This window comes from Procambarus clarkii, chromosome 76 (assembly GCF_040958095.1).
Source record: "Procambarus clarkii isolate CNS0578487 chromosome 76, FALCON_Pclarkii_2.0, whole genome shotgun sequence".
Lineage (NCBI taxonomy): Eukaryota > Metazoa > Arthropoda > Malacostraca > Decapoda > Cambaridae > Procambarus > Procambarus clarkii.
In genome coordinates this window covers 22616334-22638327 of record NC_091225.1, presented here as the reverse complement: position 1 = coordinate 22638327, position 21994 = coordinate 22616334, and the positions used below count along the sequence as shown (strand labels likewise).

At 42.0% G+C, this 21994-nt stretch overlaps 1 protein-coding gene across 5 annotated transcripts in view; it reads left to right on the top strand.

Annotated features, from left to right (window-relative positions):
* Window positions 1-21994, top strand: part of Ctl2 (Choline transporter-like 2) — a 357612-nt gene that overhangs the window by 244936 nt on the left and 90682 nt on the right. For 3 of the 5 annotated variants that reach the window (XM_045763943.2, XM_045763945.2, XM_045763947.2), the window contains one exon: window positions 921-1081. In XM_045763943.2, the coding sequence (XP_045619899.2) occupies window positions 921-1081 (161 nt within the window). Of the gene's footprint in view, window positions 1-920; window positions 1082-14530; window positions 14677-21994 lie in introns of all 5 variants that reach the window. The other 2 variants (XM_045763948.2, XM_069313744.1) reach the window with 1 other exon arrangement.

The window sequence follows — 21994 nt, the reverse complement described above, 5'->3', positions numbered from 1 at the left end:
GCGACGCCTAAATGTGTATACTCGTTTCAGTTTTCTCACCTTAATTCTTGTGCTACGTCATTCGTTTTGGTATCATTGTGTTTGCAATTAAATTCCCTGCAGATGTATATGCATATAATGTCCAAAAGCCTGGCGAGACTCCCTGCAGCAAAGCCTAAAGTTACCCGTGAACGAGCACCAATTTGCACACCACAACCTAATGTGTATACTCGTTCAGTTTAATAACATCAATTTTCATGTTACATCGCTCGTTTTGGTATCAAACTGTTCGCAATATAAAGGCGCGAATTTTAAAACTAGTCTCATAATAATAGAGCAATAACTGGAATTTTAACAAATATTTTAATTTTGAACGCTCATCATCAAAATTATTTATCTTTCCAGTGTTCTGACATCAACTTTCATATTACATTGCTTGTTTTGATATCAGATTGCTTGCAATATAAAGGCGTGCATTTTAAAACTAGTCCCATAATAATAGCACAATAAATAGAATTTTAACAAATATTTTAAAATTTATAATTTAGACCCAAAAACCTATTTATAATCTTTCAAGTGTTCTGACATTAAGTTTTGTGTTACGTCTTTCATTTTGGTATCAAATTGTGCACATTTTAATGGCGCTTCTTTCGAAACTATCCCGAGGTCGATCGGATAAAAATTGAATTTTATACAAATATTTTTGTAGTGGACGCGAGTCCTGTCCACAGCTAGGACTCAAGAGAAAAAATGGACGTGATCGGTGTCCAAAGCGAGCGATAATGTTAAATGAAAGTTTTCAGAAATCTGAATTTCTCATGACCCATATTGGGACTGGAATGATGTGATCTGGATTTTGGAGGGTCCACTGTATACTGTGCTTTGAAAGTGTTTTTAATTTTTTTTTAAAAGAGTTGCTAATTTTTTAGAATTGTTTACAGTTGGTCGCCGCTGCATCCCTCACAATGTTGCAGATCATGCAGAAAATATCATCTCTGCTATTAAAGCTGCATCGAGCCTGAACAAATATGACAAATTTGAAATTCTTGAAGCTCTTGTAAACGCTATGAAATATGTGATGCGATTTGCTAATTTCCAACAGGTATTAATTTCTGAGGTTTGAGTACTGTATGCTATTGCAAAATGCATTAAGCTTCATTATACTAACCCACTTGTGACTATTTCTGCTGACTTGAGTAAGTGCTCTTTCTTCTTTATTAATGTGCAATTATGATCAGGTCTGTTTATATGCTTACAACTTCATAGCACAGCTGTGTAAAGGAGAGAATGAGGTGTATTTTAAAATTAGTAAATTAATTAATTATAATATGGTACTGTATGTATATGCCATCAAAGATGAGAGTACAGTACGTGTATATTGAAATGCTGTACATATTGTAGGTTGTAACTATTGAGTGCCCCACCAGAAAGAGGTGTTTCATTGCATTCATTGTTAATTTTTTCTGAGCAAGCCCTCGTTCAAATACTTACCTGAGGTATACAAAAAAAGCATAAAAAAAGTTAACTTTTTGAGTCATGAAGTTGTTAAGCTGTCAACAATATTTTTATTAAGAATTGTGTATGTATTAGATCATTATACCACTAGAATTACCTATTAGCCATCACTTATAAACTGAAGGCCTCTGTAAATTTCAGTGCATAAGTACAGTATTTGCCAAAGTTCTCCCGTTTTAATTTACTGTGTAGCGCAAGGGCACAACTTGAAAGCTGTACCTTAGAGTACAGACTAACAAAACCAGTCCTTTACTTCCTTACGTATAGTATAGATATGTTAATTTAAATCAGGGATGTATAACTAATATGTATTTGTAAACAGTTCAAACACAAGAGTAACTGCGTGGGGCCGGTACCATATTTTTGAATTGACGGGACTCGAGAAACAATCAAAGTGTGTGCATTACATTTATTAAAATACAGGAAATGGGATAATACACTAACAAGGAATAATTTATCACTGACCAGATAAACAACAGTGTTTCAGTCACTCAAATTTAATGGAAATTAATGACCTGACAGTGAGGTGGGCAGGCACCTCACGAGCACAAACACCACACAACCTGCCTATGTGGAGTCTAGACCCTCTCTGTCCTCGTGGAGTACAAGGACGCTACTCTCACAAAAACGCGCAGGAAAATTTTACACACACAGAATCATACACATTTACTAATACTCAACATACTCTCCAACACTTACAAATGAAACATAAAATTTAATGCAAATACAGTGTAACAAAGTGGTATTTTAACTAAGGGGGGATCTCACCGGAACTATGAGAGTTGTTGTAGGGTATTCATAATTTATTATCCTGATACATGTGAAAGGTGCTGCAACTAGGCCAAGTTTCAGCATCTCAGCCTAAATAGAGAAGGAGAAAAAAAAAAAAAAAATTAAACAATTTTTCAACAATGTTCAATTGCTTTCACAGCCCACAATTGTGAACCAAAATCATTTCTACGACACTCAGCTATGACCTTACTATATAATAAAGATTTGCACCAAGGATTTTTATCCCAGATGTATTTAGTGCAATAATACAGATTTTTAAAAGTTTCCCAAAAACGTATGCAACAAAATGAAGTTTATCATTATTTATAAAATCAATAAATCTACGTAGATAAGAAAAGCTACATGTGTTTTTAGAGGCATAAACTCTACATCTAATGTGCAAGTTTCATGTAAATTGAATAATAAATAAAGGCTGTGAGGGCAGATCTAGTTGTAAAAGTTGGAGTGGCGTAGCGCGCCGCGACAAGTTACTCTACTCGCGGTCACGATCTTCACTCGTGACAATGCGTGATTTACGCATTGCGGCCAGCTCGTACCTTCTATGGAGAGCTCGCATGCATCTAGCTTTCAATGCGTTTCTCTTGTTCGTTTGGTAAGTCATATTGCAGTACAAATAGCAAAAATAGCATGAGTTCTGGGAGATATTGTGAGAGCGCGTCAGCGATACATCCACTTCCTAAGGGACACAGACAGTGACTGAGGGGCTAAGCCACGAACCCCACCCTCTCTCACACGAGACTGTTGCCAATGAGTGAGTTTATATTCATTTTATGCATAACATGTTATTTTCAATGCTATTACGAAATATTAGACTTCTACAACGTAAGATACAATACTCCGCGGCGCACCCACGCCGCGAGGACCAGATTCACGAAAGTTGCAGCGGGAAATTTGACTCTACGTTATTTTTCAAGATAACATAAAACGGTTTGCACCACAGTGTTGCCAGAACGTTGTAGTATTTTTCGTAATTTTTCGTAAATATTCCATTTTTCTTCGGATTTTCGGGCTACACCCCCTAAGAGAAACATTTACATTAATAATAACAAAAGCTAGACTTTATATACCAGTCATTACAGTAGCTCATATCAGTGAAGTATGAAGATGTATTTCCCTCCCTCTCACTCTCCAGGTGATGAAGGGTATGATGTGGGATGGTGATTAGCAAACAGTCAATGGGAAATAAATTGAATAATTGAACACGTCTTAGAACCATCTCATGATTGAGGTTTGCTTGTACTGTATATCATACAGTATTAATAAATCTTATCATAGATTTTGTCTGATATCATCATTAAGATGATATTGTGAGAGGGTTGAGGTGATCCAGCATTTTCCAAATTTGGGTGGGATGAACATAGTGAAAAAGTGCATAAACATGACAGAACTGAAAGTGTCAAACAGACAGAAATTAAAAAAAAGTAAAAAAACAAAGCAAACATTTCAGAAACCAAAAAAGGTAAAGAAACAAAGCAGAAATAGTGTTTTCAAAAGAAATAGTACGGGAGCACATGGTGACCAAAACAAAAATGGCCGCCAACATGAGGAAGGACAAAACAGAAAACCACCAACACCATCCAAACCTTTGATGGTGTTGATGGGAAAATATTAGGAGGAGTGGTTTTCATAACATGTTGGCAAAAATAGAGATCATTGTAAAGAATCATATGGATAGGATTAAGAATTTGAACAACGGGAATGAATACTAGAGAAACAACGTGTAGCCCCTAGAAGATCAAATAAAGGAATTTTGCAAGGCTAAGGAACACGGGGAAACAAGAGGAAAAGTCCTAGATGAGGAAACTATAATATTAAAAATAGCTCTTGAAGTTAAATCAAATCTAGATATTAGTGAATACAATACAGTAGGTTAGGCAAGGAAATTCAACAGGGGGAAAAAGATCTTTCACCAGAAAAGATGGAGAAAGTTACACAGAATATAGGAAAGTGCAAGAAGTATATGCCACTAACACACGCACATGTGGCCAGAGATTGACATATTAAAAGTATGGAGTTAAGGATGTGACTGGGTAACAACAAGAATCTGCACGACCCTCACCTAAATATTTCAGCAAAGAGCCAACACAAAATGTAAAACAGATAAACCAACATAATCCAAGAAAGCATGAACCTGGAATCTGCCAATATTATGCATGGGGGTATATGTAAATATAGGCTATCAGGAAGAACTAATGGAACATGCAAATATACAGTAATCACAAAGAAACTGCAGAAATATCCTAAGTATCTGATACTTTTTCTCATCCTCATATCGGCTATAGATGTGGATACAAACTGTAATACTGTACATGTATCATCATTTGCAGATGACACTTGGATTTTCTTGTGAGTAAACAATATAGAGGACATAGCAAACCTCCAATCCAATGTAAATCAGGTCTTTCAATGGGCCACGGATAATAATATGATGGTTAATGAAAATAAGTTCAGCTCCTGCAATATAGCAAAAACAGAAACCATATATAAAACGGAGTCAACTCACACTATAGAATGGAAAAACAATGTAAAGGATTTAAGAGTACTCATATCGAAAGACCTTGCCTTTACAGAACACAATAAAGTAGCTGTCACGACTGCAAGAAAATGACAGGTTGGATAACAAAGTCCTTCCAAACAAGAGATGTCACACCAATTATGATCATTTTCAAGACACTAGTGCTCTCTAGGGGGAAATATTGTTGCACACTAACAGCTCCATTCATAGCTGGAGAAATTGCTGACCTAGATAGCATGCAAAGATCCTTTACTGCTAGAATCCATTTTATAAATCATCTAAATTATTGAGATATATATTTTTCAGTGGGGAGCCCCTACGGCCCCCTGGAGCTTATCGGGCTAATGTATGTTATATTAGACCGGGACATTAGCTAAGGAGTTCAGACCTACCAGGGACCAGCGCCAGAACCTGGCCCCTTTAGAGAGGTTTCAGGGAGCAATGGCCCTGGAAAACCACTTTGTGGTTGGGGTTTTCCTTATCTGCCTAACCGGGGTAAGGCACCCAGAAAGGTAGGCATAACAAAACAAACCCCACATGGTAAAAAACTAAAACAAAAACCGAACAGAGAGGTAGAAACTCCCTACAATCATAAGGATACAAGCAAACATCACACTTTACTGCCGCGCCGATCGTCCGCGCAGCCCTCCCCGCCCCGAAAGGGGGAGGGGGGAGCCCCGGACCCACTGCGCCGGCTGCCAAGCTTTAGTTCGTAAGCTAATGTCAACCGGGATAGACACTTCTCTGGCCTCAGTTTCCTAGGCTGTGTTTGCCTTGTGTGGCGTTCACTGCCATGTGTTGTGTTGTGTTGTGCGGTGGCCAGGAGTACCTCATCAGTGTCGGGGCTGCATGCGCTTAGTGGCTGACTTCCCTAAGTGCCCTGTGAGTACTGCCCCTGCGTAACAGGGTTATCTTCCCTGGGGCGTTCGGGAACCATTCCCATAGAGGTTCTTGCTGTTCGGCATTTGCCTCGCCCTTAGGGCCAGCTGGGGCTTGGGGCCCTTGTTTGGTCCTAGGTAGGGATTGGTATTGTGCTGGTTAGGGCGTCAAGGTGTTGCGCAGCCTGCCACCTAAGCGGCAACCGGTTCCTGTTGCCTCTGGAGACGGTGTACTTTTGCAGGGTTTTTCTTTTGTTTTTATTTTCATTTTCCTTGGTGGGAGTCTGCCTAGTGTGGCTATAGTTCCACTGGTAGTGTTTGGTGGCCCTCTGCTAGGCCCCCGTGATTGTACATGTCACAGGGGTTTTCAGTGCTATCCTCTACCCTCTTGTTATTTTTGGGTTTCTTAATCGGTTAGCAACACCTTCCCCGTGCTTCCAGTAGCAGTCAGCCTACGGGCCCTGGAAACCCCTGTCTGGGCTCGGGAGACCATTGAATGTGTCTTCCAGGTTCCAACACGTCTTCTACGGGATCGTTGGTTGCTGTTCCCTTGTCTCCGGGTGACAGTCGCCACTTTTACCTCCGTCATGTTGCCTGTTGGGTCACTGACACCTTGACCCGGAGTCTTGCGAGAGAGATTCTCTGCTTGGTCTCCAGTACTCTCCTGATGTTATTACTGTTCAGAGTACAGGCGGCATCCATGTTGCAAGCTAGGTTAGGTTGCTGCAACACGCTAGGTTGGTTTCCCACTCGGATGCCCCAGAGCCGCCCTGTTTTGGTTAGGTGCTGTTCGCCCCTTCCCTTCCTGTTCCCAGCTCCGGACCGTCTGAGGGTTTCGGGGTCGGGGCGGGGTTTAGTTGGGGCCGAGACTCGGGCGGTTCTCGGGGGGCTGCCCCGTTCGGGTTGGGGGACAGAGGTTTTCGTGCCTGTTCCTCCTGCCAAGGCTTCTGGGTCTTATCAGCGGCCCTTTCTTGCTACCTTTCCAATGGACTCTTCCTTTTCTTTAAGGGCGGAGGGCTTGGAGGAAGGCTCTGCCCCGGGGCCTCTGTTGCGGGTTCCCGGGGCTGTGGGGGATGCCTGCTAACAGTTCTGGGGCGGGTTGCCCCTGCCTGGGTTTTCTGCTTCCCGGCGGAGTTTTTCGCCCATCCAGTCTGCTTGCTTCCCACTTTTGCTGGCGTGTATTCGTATCTTTTGCATCAGTCACAGCCCTCTGTTCTGGTGGTCATTTTCTTCTGCCGGTTTCCCGGTGTGGCCACTAGGGCGGCGTTGCGGTTTGTTTACATGCGCCTGGGTGTGCGAGTGAGCGTCTTGGGGGAGTTTTTCACCTTTTTCAGGGGTTTTATTCTCCTGTTGTCGTTTCTTTGCTTTTCTGGTGTTTTCTGCCCGTTTTCTGTTCCTCTGAGTGTTGGTTTTACACCGGGTTTTCCGTTTTGTCTATTTTGGGTCTGGGCCCCTAGGGTTTGGGCTCAGTGTCCCTGTCTGTTATGCTTGCTCACACACCTTGTCCCTCGGTTTTCGGTCTGTTTTGACCATTTCCCTGGGGGTTCTGTCTGGAGGCTGTGCTTTACCTTTCTGTTGTTTATCTACGCTGGCAAATATGGTAGTTTGGGCTTCCCCTGGTTCGATTTCGGGTTCCTTTAGGTTCTTTGGTTTCGTTCCGGAGGTTTCTTCCTCTTGGGCCCCCTTTAGTGGGTTCAGGGGACTTTGTTTCCTCGTGTGACCCGGTTCTGCCTTCTGGAGTTCCGGGGTCTTCCTGGCTTGCAGACTGATCTTTTTGGGTCTTGGCACATGTTGTGGTCGTGCTGGGACTTTGAGGTTTTGTTGTCGAGGTGGGCCTTTTGATGCAGTTTTGTCCCTTCTTTGCCTGGCCTGCGTGGTGCTCTCTGCCCTCTGGTCGGCGGCTTGTAATTTTCTTTTCATGTGTATGTACATGTGTACACATGTACATGTGTACACTGTGTGTGTGTACACATATGTATGTGCATACGCACATAATTACCTAAGTGTAATTACCTAAGTGTAGTTACAGGATGAGAGCTACGCTCGTGATGTCCCGTCTTCCCAGCACTCTTTGTCATATAACGCTTTGAAACTACTGACGGTCTTGGCCTCCACCACCTTCTCACTTAACTTGTTCCAACCGTCTACCACTCTATTTGCGAAGGTGAATTTTCTTATATTTCTTCGGCATCTGTGTTTAGCTAGTTTAAATCTATGACCTCTTGTTCTTGAATTTCCAGGTCTCAGGAAGTCTTCCCTGTCGATTTTATCAATTCCTGTTACTATTTTGTACGTAGTGATCATATCACCTCTTTTTGTTCTGTCTTCTAGTTTTGGCATATTTAATGCTTCTAACCTCTCCTCGTAGCTCTTGCCCTTCAGTTCTGGGAGCCACTTAGTAGCATGTCTTTGCACCTTTTCCAGTTTGTTGATGTGCTTCTTAAGATATGGGCACCACACAACAGCTGCATATTCTAGCTGTGTAACATACCTTGTGTGTGTGTGTATTTGTATATGTATGTGTATGTGCATATACATAATATATATGTTTATATGTGTATATGTGTATGTATACTTTTTCTTTCGGAAGGGGCTCTGTTCCCTTCTCTGTTGACGGGGCGCTAGAGGAGCAGCTTGCTTTGTTGACTCTTGCATGGTCCCGCAGTTAGTGGCCGCTTTTGGTTGTCTTCCGGCCTCTGGTGGCGGCGGTGGACGGCTTCTTCCCCTTTGGGGGGTTCAGGGCTGGCGGGGTGGGCTTCTTCCCCTGTGCTTCATCATGTCATCTTAGTGGGTGCATTGGACGTGGTCGATCCACATCATCTTTCAGGGGTTCCTGTCTGCTCTATGCAGACATGGGCCTGTCGAATCTGCAGTTTTTCTGGACTACTTCAGTGTGCGCCCTGGATTCTATGGCCTCATCGGAGGACTGTTGTCTCCTGTTCGGCTTCTGTTGGGGCCGGGTGCCTGGATGGTGGTCCTGGACCTCCAGGTCAATTCTTGGCACGTTCCTCTTCATTTTTCCGGGACTGGCACAGTTGGCGGTGGGGCTTCAGGCCTTGCCGCTTTTGTTGCCTTCCCTATTTTGTAATTAGCACTTGGTGTATTTACGCATTTTTAACGGATCTTGGTGCCCTGTCTGAGGCTGCTTGAGATTCTGTGTCTGGCCTACCTCGACGACTGGCTGGTGTGGGCTCCCAGTCGGTCCGCTTGTCTGCTCGCCAGGGTTGCGGTTCTTTCCAGATCGCCGGGTTTGGTTTCCTGGTGATCTGGAGGCCATTCCATCTGTTTCTGTCCCTGGTTCGGACCTGGCTGGGTCTTGTTTAGGGCTCTTGGGCCGCTCCTTGTCTTTCCCTCCAGAAGTGTTGGTGCGGCTGTGGTCCCGCCTTCGGCTGTTCATGAGGGGGGGTCCCGGGTTGCTAGGCGGTTGCTCGAGCAGTTGTGCGGGAGTCTGAACTTCGACGTGCTGGTCTGCCCGTGGGGTCGGGTTTGGCTTCGGCGTCTGTTTGGTTCCTTCGGAGACTCCCCGTCCGCCTCTTGCAATCGTTGGGTTCGTTCCTCCGGGGATCTTGTGTTGGTGCTGCGTCGCCAGCTTCCTCTTTGGGGTTTTTGGGGTTCTGTGCCTTGGCACCTGCCCGAGCCTTCCCCCGATGTGTTCACGGACGGGTCATCTCTCAGCTGGGGCTTTGTGACCAGTGCTCACCAGATCAGTCGGAGATAGTGGGGGTCTGTCCGTCCGTTGGGCTCACAGCACGGTTCGGGAGTTCGTGGCTGTCTGGTTTGCGCTTCAGAGGGTTTGGGTTACTCGGTGCTCTACCATTCTGCTCCATTCGGACTATTCTCTGGCGGTTCTTTGCCGGAACTACAGGGTTTCTCTTAGGCGTTTGACCTTTGGGGTTGGTCCCTTAGAGTGGCTCGTTTGCTGGATTCTTGGGGTTTGGCTAACCGTGAGGTTCATGTCCGGGGTGTGTCCTGCGTCCTGGCGGACAGCTGTCTCGGTTCATTCCTCTGTTTGTGGATTGGCCAGTCGTCGCTGTCTCGTTTCGTTGGCTCTGCCGAACGTATGGACTCCTGGCCATGGACGTCTTCGAGTCGGCATGGTCTAGGCGTCGTCCATTCTATGTGGCGCCATTACCCGCCTACGAGGCATTCACGGTGGATGGCTTTCAGCAGGACTGGTCGAGGTGGGGGTACCTGTTCCTCTTCTCCCGGTCCAGCTGTTGCTTCGGGTTCTAGCTCGGTTGGAGCCCATTCCCACAAGAGTAGTCCTTATGGTCCCTTGGTGGCCGGCCCAGCTTTATTTTCAGACGCTGCTTGATAGGTGTCCGAACCCAGGGCGTTTTCCTGCGGCTCCGCTTCTTTCAGCAGGCCAGATTGGTCCTGTACGTGACTGGTTCGGCCATCTCCTCGGCTCTTCGCGTCTGGTATTTTGACGCTGGTATCACCGTCTCTGTGGTGATCAGGTGGCTTTGTTAACGGTGTCCCACCTGCGAGCTTCGTCTCGGCGACAGTATGACTTCCTGGTGTTTCTATGCACTTTTTCTTGCTCTTCGTAGGTTGTCTTCTTTTTCGCATCGGGTTGTCATGTCCTTTCTTGGGTTTGCAGGACTACAGTTATTTGATATTTCTTACTATCGCCTCGTTTTGTGCGGCGCTGGCGGAGCCGCTCTGGCTTGTGTTCAGGGTGGACGTCACATCTGCCCCTTTTCGTACGCTTTCTCATGTTTTGTTTCACCTCCGGCCTGCTCATGCATTGCCTGAGCCGTCCTGGTCCTTGATCAGGGTGCCTTCTTATCTTCTCCTCAGTTTGTGGTAGCCCCCTTCTGTTCAGGTTTCTGCTCTTTGGTACTGGTGGTAGGTGTGTACATTTGCAGTTTTCTCCATCCTTCTGGCGACGGTAGAGACGGCTGCTTTCCGGAGGGGTTCTTGGGTTATTGACGCTTTATTGGTTCGGCCGGGGGTGCGTCCTGTGTTGTCCGGTTGCGCTTTTTTTGCCGTTACCTGCGTACCGTGTCTGGGGATGCACTCTGGGTTGATCAGGTTCCCCACGTTCCCTGTTTCAGGGCTCGAGTCTCCCAGGTCGTCCGCAAAGTTTTTAAGTCTTCCAGCCTGCGGTCTGTCCTTGTGCCTTTGCTGTTTGGACATTTGCAGCTTTTGCTGATGTATTGGTGACATCTAAGGCTCATTTCAGGTGCAGGGATTTGAGGATCACACAGGTTCTTGGCCGCCCATTCTTTATGTGCGTCTTCTCCTGTGCGTTCTTGTTGCCTTGGGTCGCAGGGTCCCGCCTCTCAACTGTCAATCAACTGGTGTACAGATTCCTGAGCCTACTGGGCTCTATCATATCTACATTTGAAACTGTGTATGGAGTCAGCCTCCACCACATCACTTCCTAGTGCATTCCATTTATTAACTACTCTGACACTGAAAAAATTCTTTCTAACGTCTCTGTGGCTCATCTGGGTACTAAGTTTCCACCTGTGTCCCCTTGTTCGTGTCCCACCCATGCTGAAGAGTTTGTCTTTGTCCACCCTGTCAAGTCCCCTGAGAATTTTATAGGTGGTTATCATGTCTCCCCTTACTCTTCTGTTTTTCAAGGATGTGAGGTTCAGCTCCTTTAGCCTTTCCTCGTAGCTCAATCCTCTCTTCGTGTTGCCGAGTTTGTGGCGGCCGCCTCCTGGTTCAGCCCTTTCTTTTTCTTCTCTTTGGGTATGAAGCTCCAGGGAGCCGTAGGGGCTCCTCACAGAAAACCAGCGTTGAATGTAATGAAACGCCATTTTCTGGGTGAGCCCCGGAGGCTCCCTGGCAACCCTCCCTTCCACCGGTCGGCGTTTTTTCACATTGGTTGAAGCTTAGGTTCCGAACTGATGCTAGGCAGCCGGTGCTGTAGGTTCGGGGCTTCCCCCTTCCCCCTCTCGGGGCGGGGAGGGCTGTGCGGACGATCGACGCGGCAGTAAAGTGTGACGTTTGCTTGTTTGCTTGTTTCCTTGGGATTGTAGGGAGTTTCTACCTCTCTATTCGGTTTTTGTTTTAGTTTTTTACCATGTGGGGTTTGTTTTATTATGCCTACCTTTCTGGGTGCCTAACCCCGGACGATGGCAGATAAGGACACCCCAACCACAAGGGGGGTTTTCCAGGGCCATTGCTCCCTGAAACCTCTCTGAAGGGGCCAGGTTCTGGCGCTTGTCCCTGGCAGGTCTGAACTCCTTAGCTAATGTCCCGGTCTAATATAACATACATTAGCATGATAAGCTCCAGAGAGCCTCCGGGGCTCACCCAGAAAATAGCGTTCGATCGATCGATAATCGAAAGAGAAAATCGATCGATATCAAAAGCCCAAAACTATTCAAGACACTTTCTCTACATGGATGGGGTATAACTGGCTGACCTCTTACAGTGTTCATTAGAAACTTAACAAACCTTCAAAGGATACCTGATCAACCAGGCAGTGACTGTGAACCACATCGAACAGCTTAGTTGACCAGACCATCAACCAGGTGGCCTGGTCAGAGACTAGGCCACGGGGACGTTGATCCTCAGAATCATCGACAGGTAATCAACAGAGTTTTTACCTTTGACCGTTTTGTAATATCAATACTCTATATATTTTAACCAAGGTAACATCATACAGTTTGAGGAGAGGGACCTAGTTGAGCACTCTGCCAAGCTGAAATGAGTGAACTCTGCTCACAGGGATTCAGTAATGCTCAAGAGAGAGAGACAATAAACAGAGAATTCACAGATACGTGAAGCATTATTAAAGCCAAAGAAGTTAGTCTCAGGATGAATCTAGTCAGTTAATAATAATAATCAAAATAATTTTTAACTTGTTCAGTATACATTAGAACATGATAGTGGTATATTAGTAAGTTTAGAAATTATATGTTATATAAAGAAACTAATACACAAAAAAATTCAAGTACAGTATAACTTAAAATAATTTACTTGATTTATTTATAAGTTTAATGGGTAACACTTAATACTAAACTAGAAGTAAGCCAGCATATATGAATTGTTTCAAAAATTTAGCTTAAAGAAGTTTAACGAAATAACTGGTCTCTGGCTGGCTATTTGGAGTACAATATGGGGAAGCTTGGAAAGCAGATGAGACAGGTGAGCCATCAGCCTCTGTATACATGACCAATACCTCGCCACCACTGCCACAGTGTTTTGTGGCGGCCAGGCAGAAAATGTATAATTTTTAGAAGAAACAAATTTTTACTGTATTTGGGGGTATCTTTGATTTCAAATATATTACTCGAAGGTATTAAGTGCAGTATTGTAGAATGTTCAATTTTAAATTCATTCAGAGCAAGATCGAGAATTTCTCCAGTATCTCCTTTCCTCCAACTGGTATTTAGTTAGGGTATCTTGGAAAGAACCCTCACAGCATAAGATATGAATGAAAATACAGTATCACATTGGCTGAAACTGTAGAGCAAATGTTCCAGTGGGAGTTTAATATATAAAGGTGTGCCTTGGAAAACCCTACACACACACACACACACACACAATGCTGTATGTTCACATGCATGTAAGTATTCATACTAATGCATATCCCCATTGCACATAAAACCAATGCTTCAGATTGAGCACCAGTCCCTTAATTTGGGGGTAATTGTCTGTATATCTCCAGTCCTCCATTAATAGCCCTGTGGGAGGAATTTTGAAACCCCCCTACTCTGTTGGGGAGTAAGGATGCACTGGCTCGAGTAGTGTGATGCCATGTCCTTGTAACAGCTGACATTGTCAGAGGGAGCAACTGATTGGTATTAACTTAGAAACAGATAGTTGCTTTTAGACTACACTGAATACAAGAGAAGTAATACATTTTGGTCATATGTAGGTATTTTAGATTTCAAGTCAGTATGATGAGGTTTTCTGGAATTGTTGAATTGTTAAACCTCAAGCAAGAAAACAAAACCAGTAAAACGATAATTACCACGACAAAACTAAAAGGTATCATTTCTATATGATTAAACCCTGTACTTGATTAAAACTTACTCTAGCTGTAAGCTAACATGTAATGATAAACTAATAGCTAACTTCTTTATTACAATAAGTGACACAACACAACTTGATTAAGATTGCATACAACCAAGAAAATAAATTTAAACTTTACCATTTTTGTTTTCAAAATGATCAATCAACATTGAAACACATTAGTTAAATCTTCATTATTATAATAATCATTATTAGTTCTCACTTTCATGGAGATACACTTGGGAAAGATAAGAGCAACATAGACAAGATAGCTAGAACTTTCTTAAGTTTAAAAATCAAAGTTTAAACCTATTTGTTCAGCATACTTTCCACGCTAAACAACTTAGTGGAGTTCCACCACTTTATGAAACTCAAACCACGTACCTCGTAAGCAAAATCAGCATGGGCTCGGAAGTCATGGTCAGGGTGGGACAAATAGGGACCAATTCTTATCTTTACACCCCCTGTTCACCAGTGTCATTGGAAGAACTTAGCTATATACCTACACCTGCTGATTTAAAAGGGAAGAAAAATAACTTTTGAATGAATGTGATGTTATATATTATAATCCTCATTATTTTAATAGTACAGTATATGAACATTACATTTTGATGGAGATGATATATGAACAGCTTCTTATTGCAGGCATAGTTAGGCAGTAGAGGCAGATTTCACATTACCTTACCTTACCTTGAGGGGATTTCGGGGTTGAGCGACCCCGAGGCCCGGTCATCGACCAGGCCTCCTTATTCACTAATGTGAATAAGGTAATCGTTTTGATTAAGAATGTATATATAGTATATATATATATTGACAGAATTTGTTGGTATTAGGGATTATTTGATTGCAAACTACTGTATCTTTATTCTAGTGGCAGGACGTTGTATCCCCAATGTGCAGAAAGGCCTTATTATGTTCAACGGAACACAAATAACCAATCAAGATAATTATCCTGTGACATCAGATATTCTAACTAAGGCATCAATTTTCCTTGGCAAATTCTATAAGGCTACAGAGGTAAAAATATATAACATTGTGTATTTTTATGTCATTGATTATAGTAATGGATTATTTTTAGGGGTTAAATGCTATAATGGAACCGAGTTTTCTTGACTTAAACTACTTTAATATTGCAGTTCAGTCTCCTTTTTAAACCAGATGCATGCTTGTAATGTGCTTTGTGTGGTGCAAGCTCAACGTGTAACATCCTTTTTCTTATATTTTACTGTAATATACAAACAAAATTTTCTTCATATTGGTGGGAATAAATAACATGTGATGCTAAATAATGAGATGACTTGTCCAATACTGTATTTTCTTACGATAAATGTAGTTACAGTGTAACTATATACTGTACTATACGTTTCGTACGTACTGTGTATGTTTCAGAATGTAAAGAAATACAGTATAAAATTCAAGTGACTAACAATTGAGTGCATGTTGTATTCTGTTGTTGCCATCTGTATTTACTATTGTAAGATGTGATCCATTGCCACCTTCACTGTCACAAAACATGCTGCATACCCTGTTAACCGGGAATAGTTGTGTTATTGTGTTACAATATTACATTGTGTTATATTGTAATATTGTAAGGGCAAATAAAAATCCTAATCATATGAGAAGGGGTCTTGGAACACCTTCAAATCAAACTAACCAACAATTTAGCTATAGTTGTAAGAATAGTGTTTGATAAATTCTTGTATGTACATACTGTACCTGTATCATTGTAGTACAGTACAGTATTATGATTTTTACAGTAGAGTGTTATAGCCATGTACAAGCTGCAGCTCATTGCTAACTTGCATAGTCCAGTATGTATAAAATTGTATACTAATATGCATACATATACTGGTAGAGGGTCCCGGTAGTACAGTCGGATTCGTTCTCGATACGCAATTGAAAATTCCGGGTTCGAATCTTGGGCAGGATAGAAATGGTTGGTTGCATTTTCTACCACCTAATGCACCTGTTCACCTAGCAGCAAGTAGATACCCAGGAGTCAGTCAGCTTGGTATGGGGTTGCATCCTGGCCGGGGTCAGTAATTTGACCTGGGGGGATGGGGAACCTCAATATAATCCTAACATGAATGAATACACACACACACACTAGCTGCCTGTCTCTCGACACAGTGAATTATATTATTATTATTATTATACGCTTAAGTGAGTATAAAATCATAGGCATTAGATTAGTCTGTAATAAATGGAGTAGTGTATATATGTGGAGGTATTCCATTTGTTTAATTCCCTGTTAAGAAGCCTTAAACAAATGTGATTCTTCCTAACTTGATCCTACAGAGAATAAGCTTGTAGCTTATAATTTGGCCAGTTAAGGAAAGCTGGAAAACCAAACCAACTGCAGAAGAAGCACTGAAATACAGTGTACTATGCTAAGGGCAAGAAAATAGTTTCACTTGATCCCAGATTATTCTTAATGTTCCACTTTAAAGGTAGTGAAGACCTTTTTGCACCCTTACTGGGACTCTGAACTGTGGTAAATACATCAGTGGCTTTTGCCTTGCATTTGTAATATATTTAATTTTTTAGTATTTTACAAATGAGCTTTATTTGTTAAATATTTTTCACTTGTTTATCCTTATGCAGTACTGGTATACCTTATATATCATTCATTTTTATTTTTCCTCTACTTTTCCTGCTAATATATTAAGATTATTCCTACCAAATTTCATCAAATTTGAATCACCTATGTACAGACAGTCCATACTTTGTAGACACATTATATTGCTTTAAATATAACAAAAAAATAATTCCTGCCTTACAAACTTGCCCACATTTTTGGAAACAGTAACGAGCTATTCAGACAAAGGACTTAAAGTAGATATAGTTTACATGGACTTTACTTAAGCTTTTGATTGGAGACCACATGAAACACTAGCAAGGAAATTACAAGCACATGGAATTAATGGTAGAATACTAGAATGGATAAAACAATGGTTAGAACAAAGAAAACAAAGGGGTGTGATAAATGGGAAGGAATATGACTGGAGAAATGTGGTGAGTGAGGTACTACAGGGGTCCATTTTGGGACCAACCCCATTTTGTCATACACATCCGTGACATAGATAAGAATATTACAAATCATATCAAATTTGCAGATGATACTAAGATTTATGGTAAATTGGGAAGTGAAATAATACTTAGGCCTTACAAAAAGATCTACATGAACTCCACAATTGGTCATAAGACTGGCAAATGTGTTTTAATATTGAAAAATGCAAGATCATGCATATGGGGCATAACAACCCACATCACAACTATGAAACTAATAACATTACCTTGTAGCAGATTGATGAAGAAAAGCACCTTGGAATCAGGAGCTACCATTCACTGAAAGTTGCACAACAGGTGGGAGCAGGAGTATTAAAAAAAAAAAGAAAGCTAACCAAACCCCTAGGTATCCAAGGTGCCAAGTACCGTTGACTTAAAGGAAAAGGTGATTATTCAACTGTATAAATGTCTCCTGTGCTCCCACTTGGATTTTTGTATCCAAGCATGAAGACCTCATCTTCAGATAGACATAACTGCTTTGGAGAAAAGTCAATACACAGGAAAACAAAAATCACTCCAGAACTAAGTTAACTCGCATATCAGGAACGGTTGAGGGCCACAGGACTAACAACACTGAAAACCATGCATGATAAGGCAGACCTCATAGAAACTTTTAAAATACTCAACAATTTTAAGGATGTTGATCCAATCAATTTTTCAAAAGGTCAGATGTAACGCAAACAAGGAGCAATGCTTTCAAGCTCAAGCCACAATGTAAGACTGAAAACAGAAGTTGCTTTTGCACACACAAGGTTATAAACACATATAACTCTGTGAGATAATGGATTATTTACAGATGACTTAACCCTTTAATGGCGCTAATTGTAGATATACGATTTTGGTTTAACTACCAGCACGGCACACACGTTATATACTGTATATATATTTTAAAGTACTGCATGATTTACAAATCCTGCGGCTACACGGGGTTCACATCAGCTTCCTCAGGGCTCTAGTAAATAGATGCCATTTAAAAAAAAAATCATGGGTAACATTCCCGGATGTGAAGGCCTCAGTACTGAGTGAGCCACCAAGGCTGGCGCACGCAGCATGAGATAACAGCATTGCTGTTTATATAGCTTGTGACCACAGTATCACCTAAAAAGTCATAATATATATATATATATGTAACTGCTATTATTTAGTGATGAAGTCAGAAGAGCCTGACTGTGATAAAGACTGTGTACATTGTTCAGATATCAGTGAACACAATGCTGTTCAAGATTTTCACAGCGTTAGGCAGGTAGCCACAGCACACTGCCATTGTTTAGTTCATTTAAAAATCTTGAAATAACTTCTCATGTTCCTTTACAAAATAAACTTGTGGAAAATTATTAATTTGCAGGATTTAGTGACTAAGATTCTTATAACAGCAGCATTGTGGTGATAATTACGATGTGCATAGTATGATACGAGGAGGAATGTTGGTGAGGGAGGTAGCATTGTCAGCTGACTGTGTGGTGGCCGCTATATTGTTTGGACTTGCCATACCAGCTTAGTGATTTGTTATGGTGAAAAAAATGTATATACTTATATATATCGTATGTGTGCATATAGTGTAATAACAGCAAAAACTGTAAGCTGTGAGAAGCAATGTTGGCGAGGGAGGTGGTGCCGTCTGCTGGCTGGTGTGTGACTTGTCATGCAGTGTATGGTGGCCACTATGAAAAATACTTGAAAAATAGTCTGGAACTCTTGCATTTGGAATCCCTGCTAATACAATAGTCAGTTCTGCACAGGTGCAGAGCATTGTCATAGCAGGAAAGCATCATCCCCAGAACAGTGTAAACCGCAAAGAAAATACATGTTTAAAAAGTATATTCAGTGCTGGAAAATATATAGAAACGAGTGTTAAATGTTGAAAAACAGCCTGGAACTTTATAAGACATATAAATGAACTATTGGGAGATACAAATACTGTACAGTATGTTTGAAACTTTATTGGAACTGGGCAGTTGGACACAGATGTGCTAGCTGTCTAACTCATACTAAATAGAAGCCGTCACTCATCAGCCTCGGTTGCAAGCAGCTAGTTGCGAACTGTGCCATGCATGCATCTTCCTCAACAACGTTCCCCTATGACTGGCCCATCTCCGGCTGCTGTCACTGTACCAACCACCTAATTAGTGAGGTTGGGCTGGTTGACCAGGCATCTCTGTCACCAACATACTCACTTCGTCACCAGAAGGACACTGGAGTTGTTGCAAGAAGATCATATGGGACACGCAGACATGTCATCGACGGGCAGTTGATGAGAGTAGTTGAGAGTAGTGAGGAGATCAGAGGGAAAAACACCTGTGACATGATTAGAAAGCTACAAGAGGGTCAGAAAGTTTTGATGAAACAGTTTATGGACTTTCAATAATGGTTAACTAATAAACGTGTAGGCATAATTCCTGAGGTAAATCAGGTGAACTTGGGAGGAAATCCTTCACCCAGGGAAACCACTTTGAATGCAGACAGAGTTGAAGATAGTGGAGTCGAAGATCTGGCAAGTGCAGCGGAGGGTAAGTAGAGGGTAAGAAAGAGAGAGGAAAGTAGAGGATAAAAATGACCAGGAAATCGTTGAGGAAATGATAGTGAAACTGATAGGTAGTGAGGAAGATCTTAGTCTATCCAATATGGAGAGGTTAGGTAAGCCCGAAGCAAGTATAGTATACATAACCATTGTAAACTTTGAACACAAAAGGAAGATACTAACCAGTGCACATGACCTAAAAGATCTTGAAGGGTATAACCATATCTATATCTCCCCAGACCACACTTTGAACAGCAAAAAAAAGACAGAGTACTAAGAGGAAAGTTAAGAGAGTTAAGGTACTTAGATGCATACAAAAGATTGAAAGCAAAGGAGAGGATGGGGTGATCAAGATAGTAATTGGAGGAGAGGACATAGTCCTCCACCTAGCCAGGCAGAACTAACCCTATATATCACGGAAGACAATTTTTAATACTGTAGTGAAATTCCACTAAGATGCTGTTTTAACTCAAGTAAAAGGTAGTTGATCTTCTCCCATAAACACATTGGAGTGGTATGTCTTCACCCATTAGTTATGAGATCATAACAAGATCTCATATCAAGTTTGACAAGTCCAGTATAAGACTTGTCAAACAGCTTTAATGGAAAATTCTTGAATGTGATGTTTTCAAGATGCAGTGGAGGTCGCTGACTACATCCACTGTAGTTTTGAACCAATTAAAAACCATCAGCTGGGACAGTTTTGGGTGTATATATATACCCTGCTTAGGAGGATAAGATTCAAAGTGCCTGGGGAAAGTGACTGGAGATGATCTGCAGGTCATCACGCGGCTGGGTTGAGAGCCAGTGAATCTCCAGCTGGTGAGAGATGGTGGTTCATAAGGTAACGTGTGATATCTCTGATGTATTGTCCATGTATAAATTACTTGCCATTTGCCAGTGTAGGATAGGATGTAGCTTAGGGACTTTTGGTGACCATCATAATTTCGACTTAATAAAATCTTGTCAAATTTTCATCTGTGTGTGTGTCACTAGTTCCCCCCTTTTTGTCATCTCCAGTGTGTGTCATCAAGGATGGTGAACCTCCAGTATTAAATTGTTTAACATACTGTAAGTAAGTGAGTACATCAAAAAAATATCTCAGGAGTAATTAAAGTCAACAGGATGCGGTGGTTCCACCCATCCCCCCCATGAACCACATGTGATCCCCTAATTAGTAATTATCACAGCTATTGTAGTAACTAGTGTGATGGGGTGGTGACAGCCGGTTTTTCTCCTTTGAATTGAGATCAAGCATTTCTTTGAACGTACCATTGGTCCTGTGTGAGATTAGCAGTACCAGGTTACACTCAAATGTAAATATTGTTTAGATTGTTTAAGGAAATATATTTAAGAGAACCAGTGTGTAAACCTACTGTGTTAAAGTGGTATCAGGTAGGAGTTACAATGGTAGCAGGTATTATAGATTAGCCCTGTCTATGTGATAAGTTTAATTATTATGTACAGTACTTGTGCTGTATTGTCTCAGTGACAAGTGTTTTACCAGCAATTAATTACAATGGTTATTGTTGCATTACCATCAATCAATTACTGTGTTATTGTCTGTGATAAGTATGTTAACATCAATTTATTAAAGTTTTATTAGTTTTAATTATAATCATTGTTTGATTACTGCAGGTGTCGAGTGCAGTTGAGCCAGTGTTTACAAGTGTTCAGTTTGGTTCAATATGTACCCCACGCAAAAGTGTAGAGACTAAGGTCTCACACATATCAGAGTGATGGGAACTGTTTAGTTAAAACTGAAACCTAAGTTGCAAAAACTGCCAAAAGAACTTATACCCCCCCTCCCCCTACTATGAAAACATACGAACAAAATTTAGTGAAAGTAGCGTGAGCTAGTTTTGCCCACTTTCTACCGTCATTTTAGGAGAGGAAGGAGGCAGACTGGGTCAGCCTGCTCACCCCACCTTCACTTCTTTTTCTGATGTGCCTGGTCACTGTCCTAGTCACTCTGGCTCCAGTCTCGTTTCATCGGCTGAGTGGTGTTTTGCCTTTTGCAGCTTAATTGCCTTGTTGGGCTCTCTGTAGCCCACTTGGGCTATAAAGAGCCCAGTTGTGTTGCCAGCCATTTACACTCACTATTTTCAGCTACCCAGGGTTTGACAACCTTGGGCCAGATTCACGAAAGCACTTACGCAAGTACTTACGAACGTGTCCATCTTTCCTCAATCTTTGACGGCTTTTGGTTACATTTATTAAACAGTTTAGAAGCATGAAAACTTACCAATCAACTGTTGTTATTGTTATAAACAGCCTCCTGGTGCTTCAGAACTCATTAACTGTTTAATAATTGGAAACAAAGCCGCCAAAGATTGAAAAAAGATGTACAGGTTTGTAAGTGCTTGCGCAAGTGCTTTTGTGAATCTGGCCCCTTACTTTAATGTTGTTTTGTGTGTGTTTGCATGTTTGCATAGCATGAGCCAAGAATCTAGTGTGCTCGGAGCTGCAAGTGCACAGGGTTTTCTTCCCTTTGCACTTAAGTGATAACCTTGCACCTGCGGTTATCTTCCTGAGGTTGTTTGGGACACACTTCCTTTACGGGGAAGGAAGTGTGTGTCATACTGGAGGTTCTTGCCTCACTTGAGGTGGTCATCTCCCTTCAAGTAAGCTGGTGGTATTTGACTGTCTGTCTCTTTCCTCAGGTACGTTGCGAGTGTTTTTGGCTGCCGCCATTTTCCCTGGTCACTCAGTTTCTACAGTTTGGCCCTGGGGCTTTGGTTTTTTTGT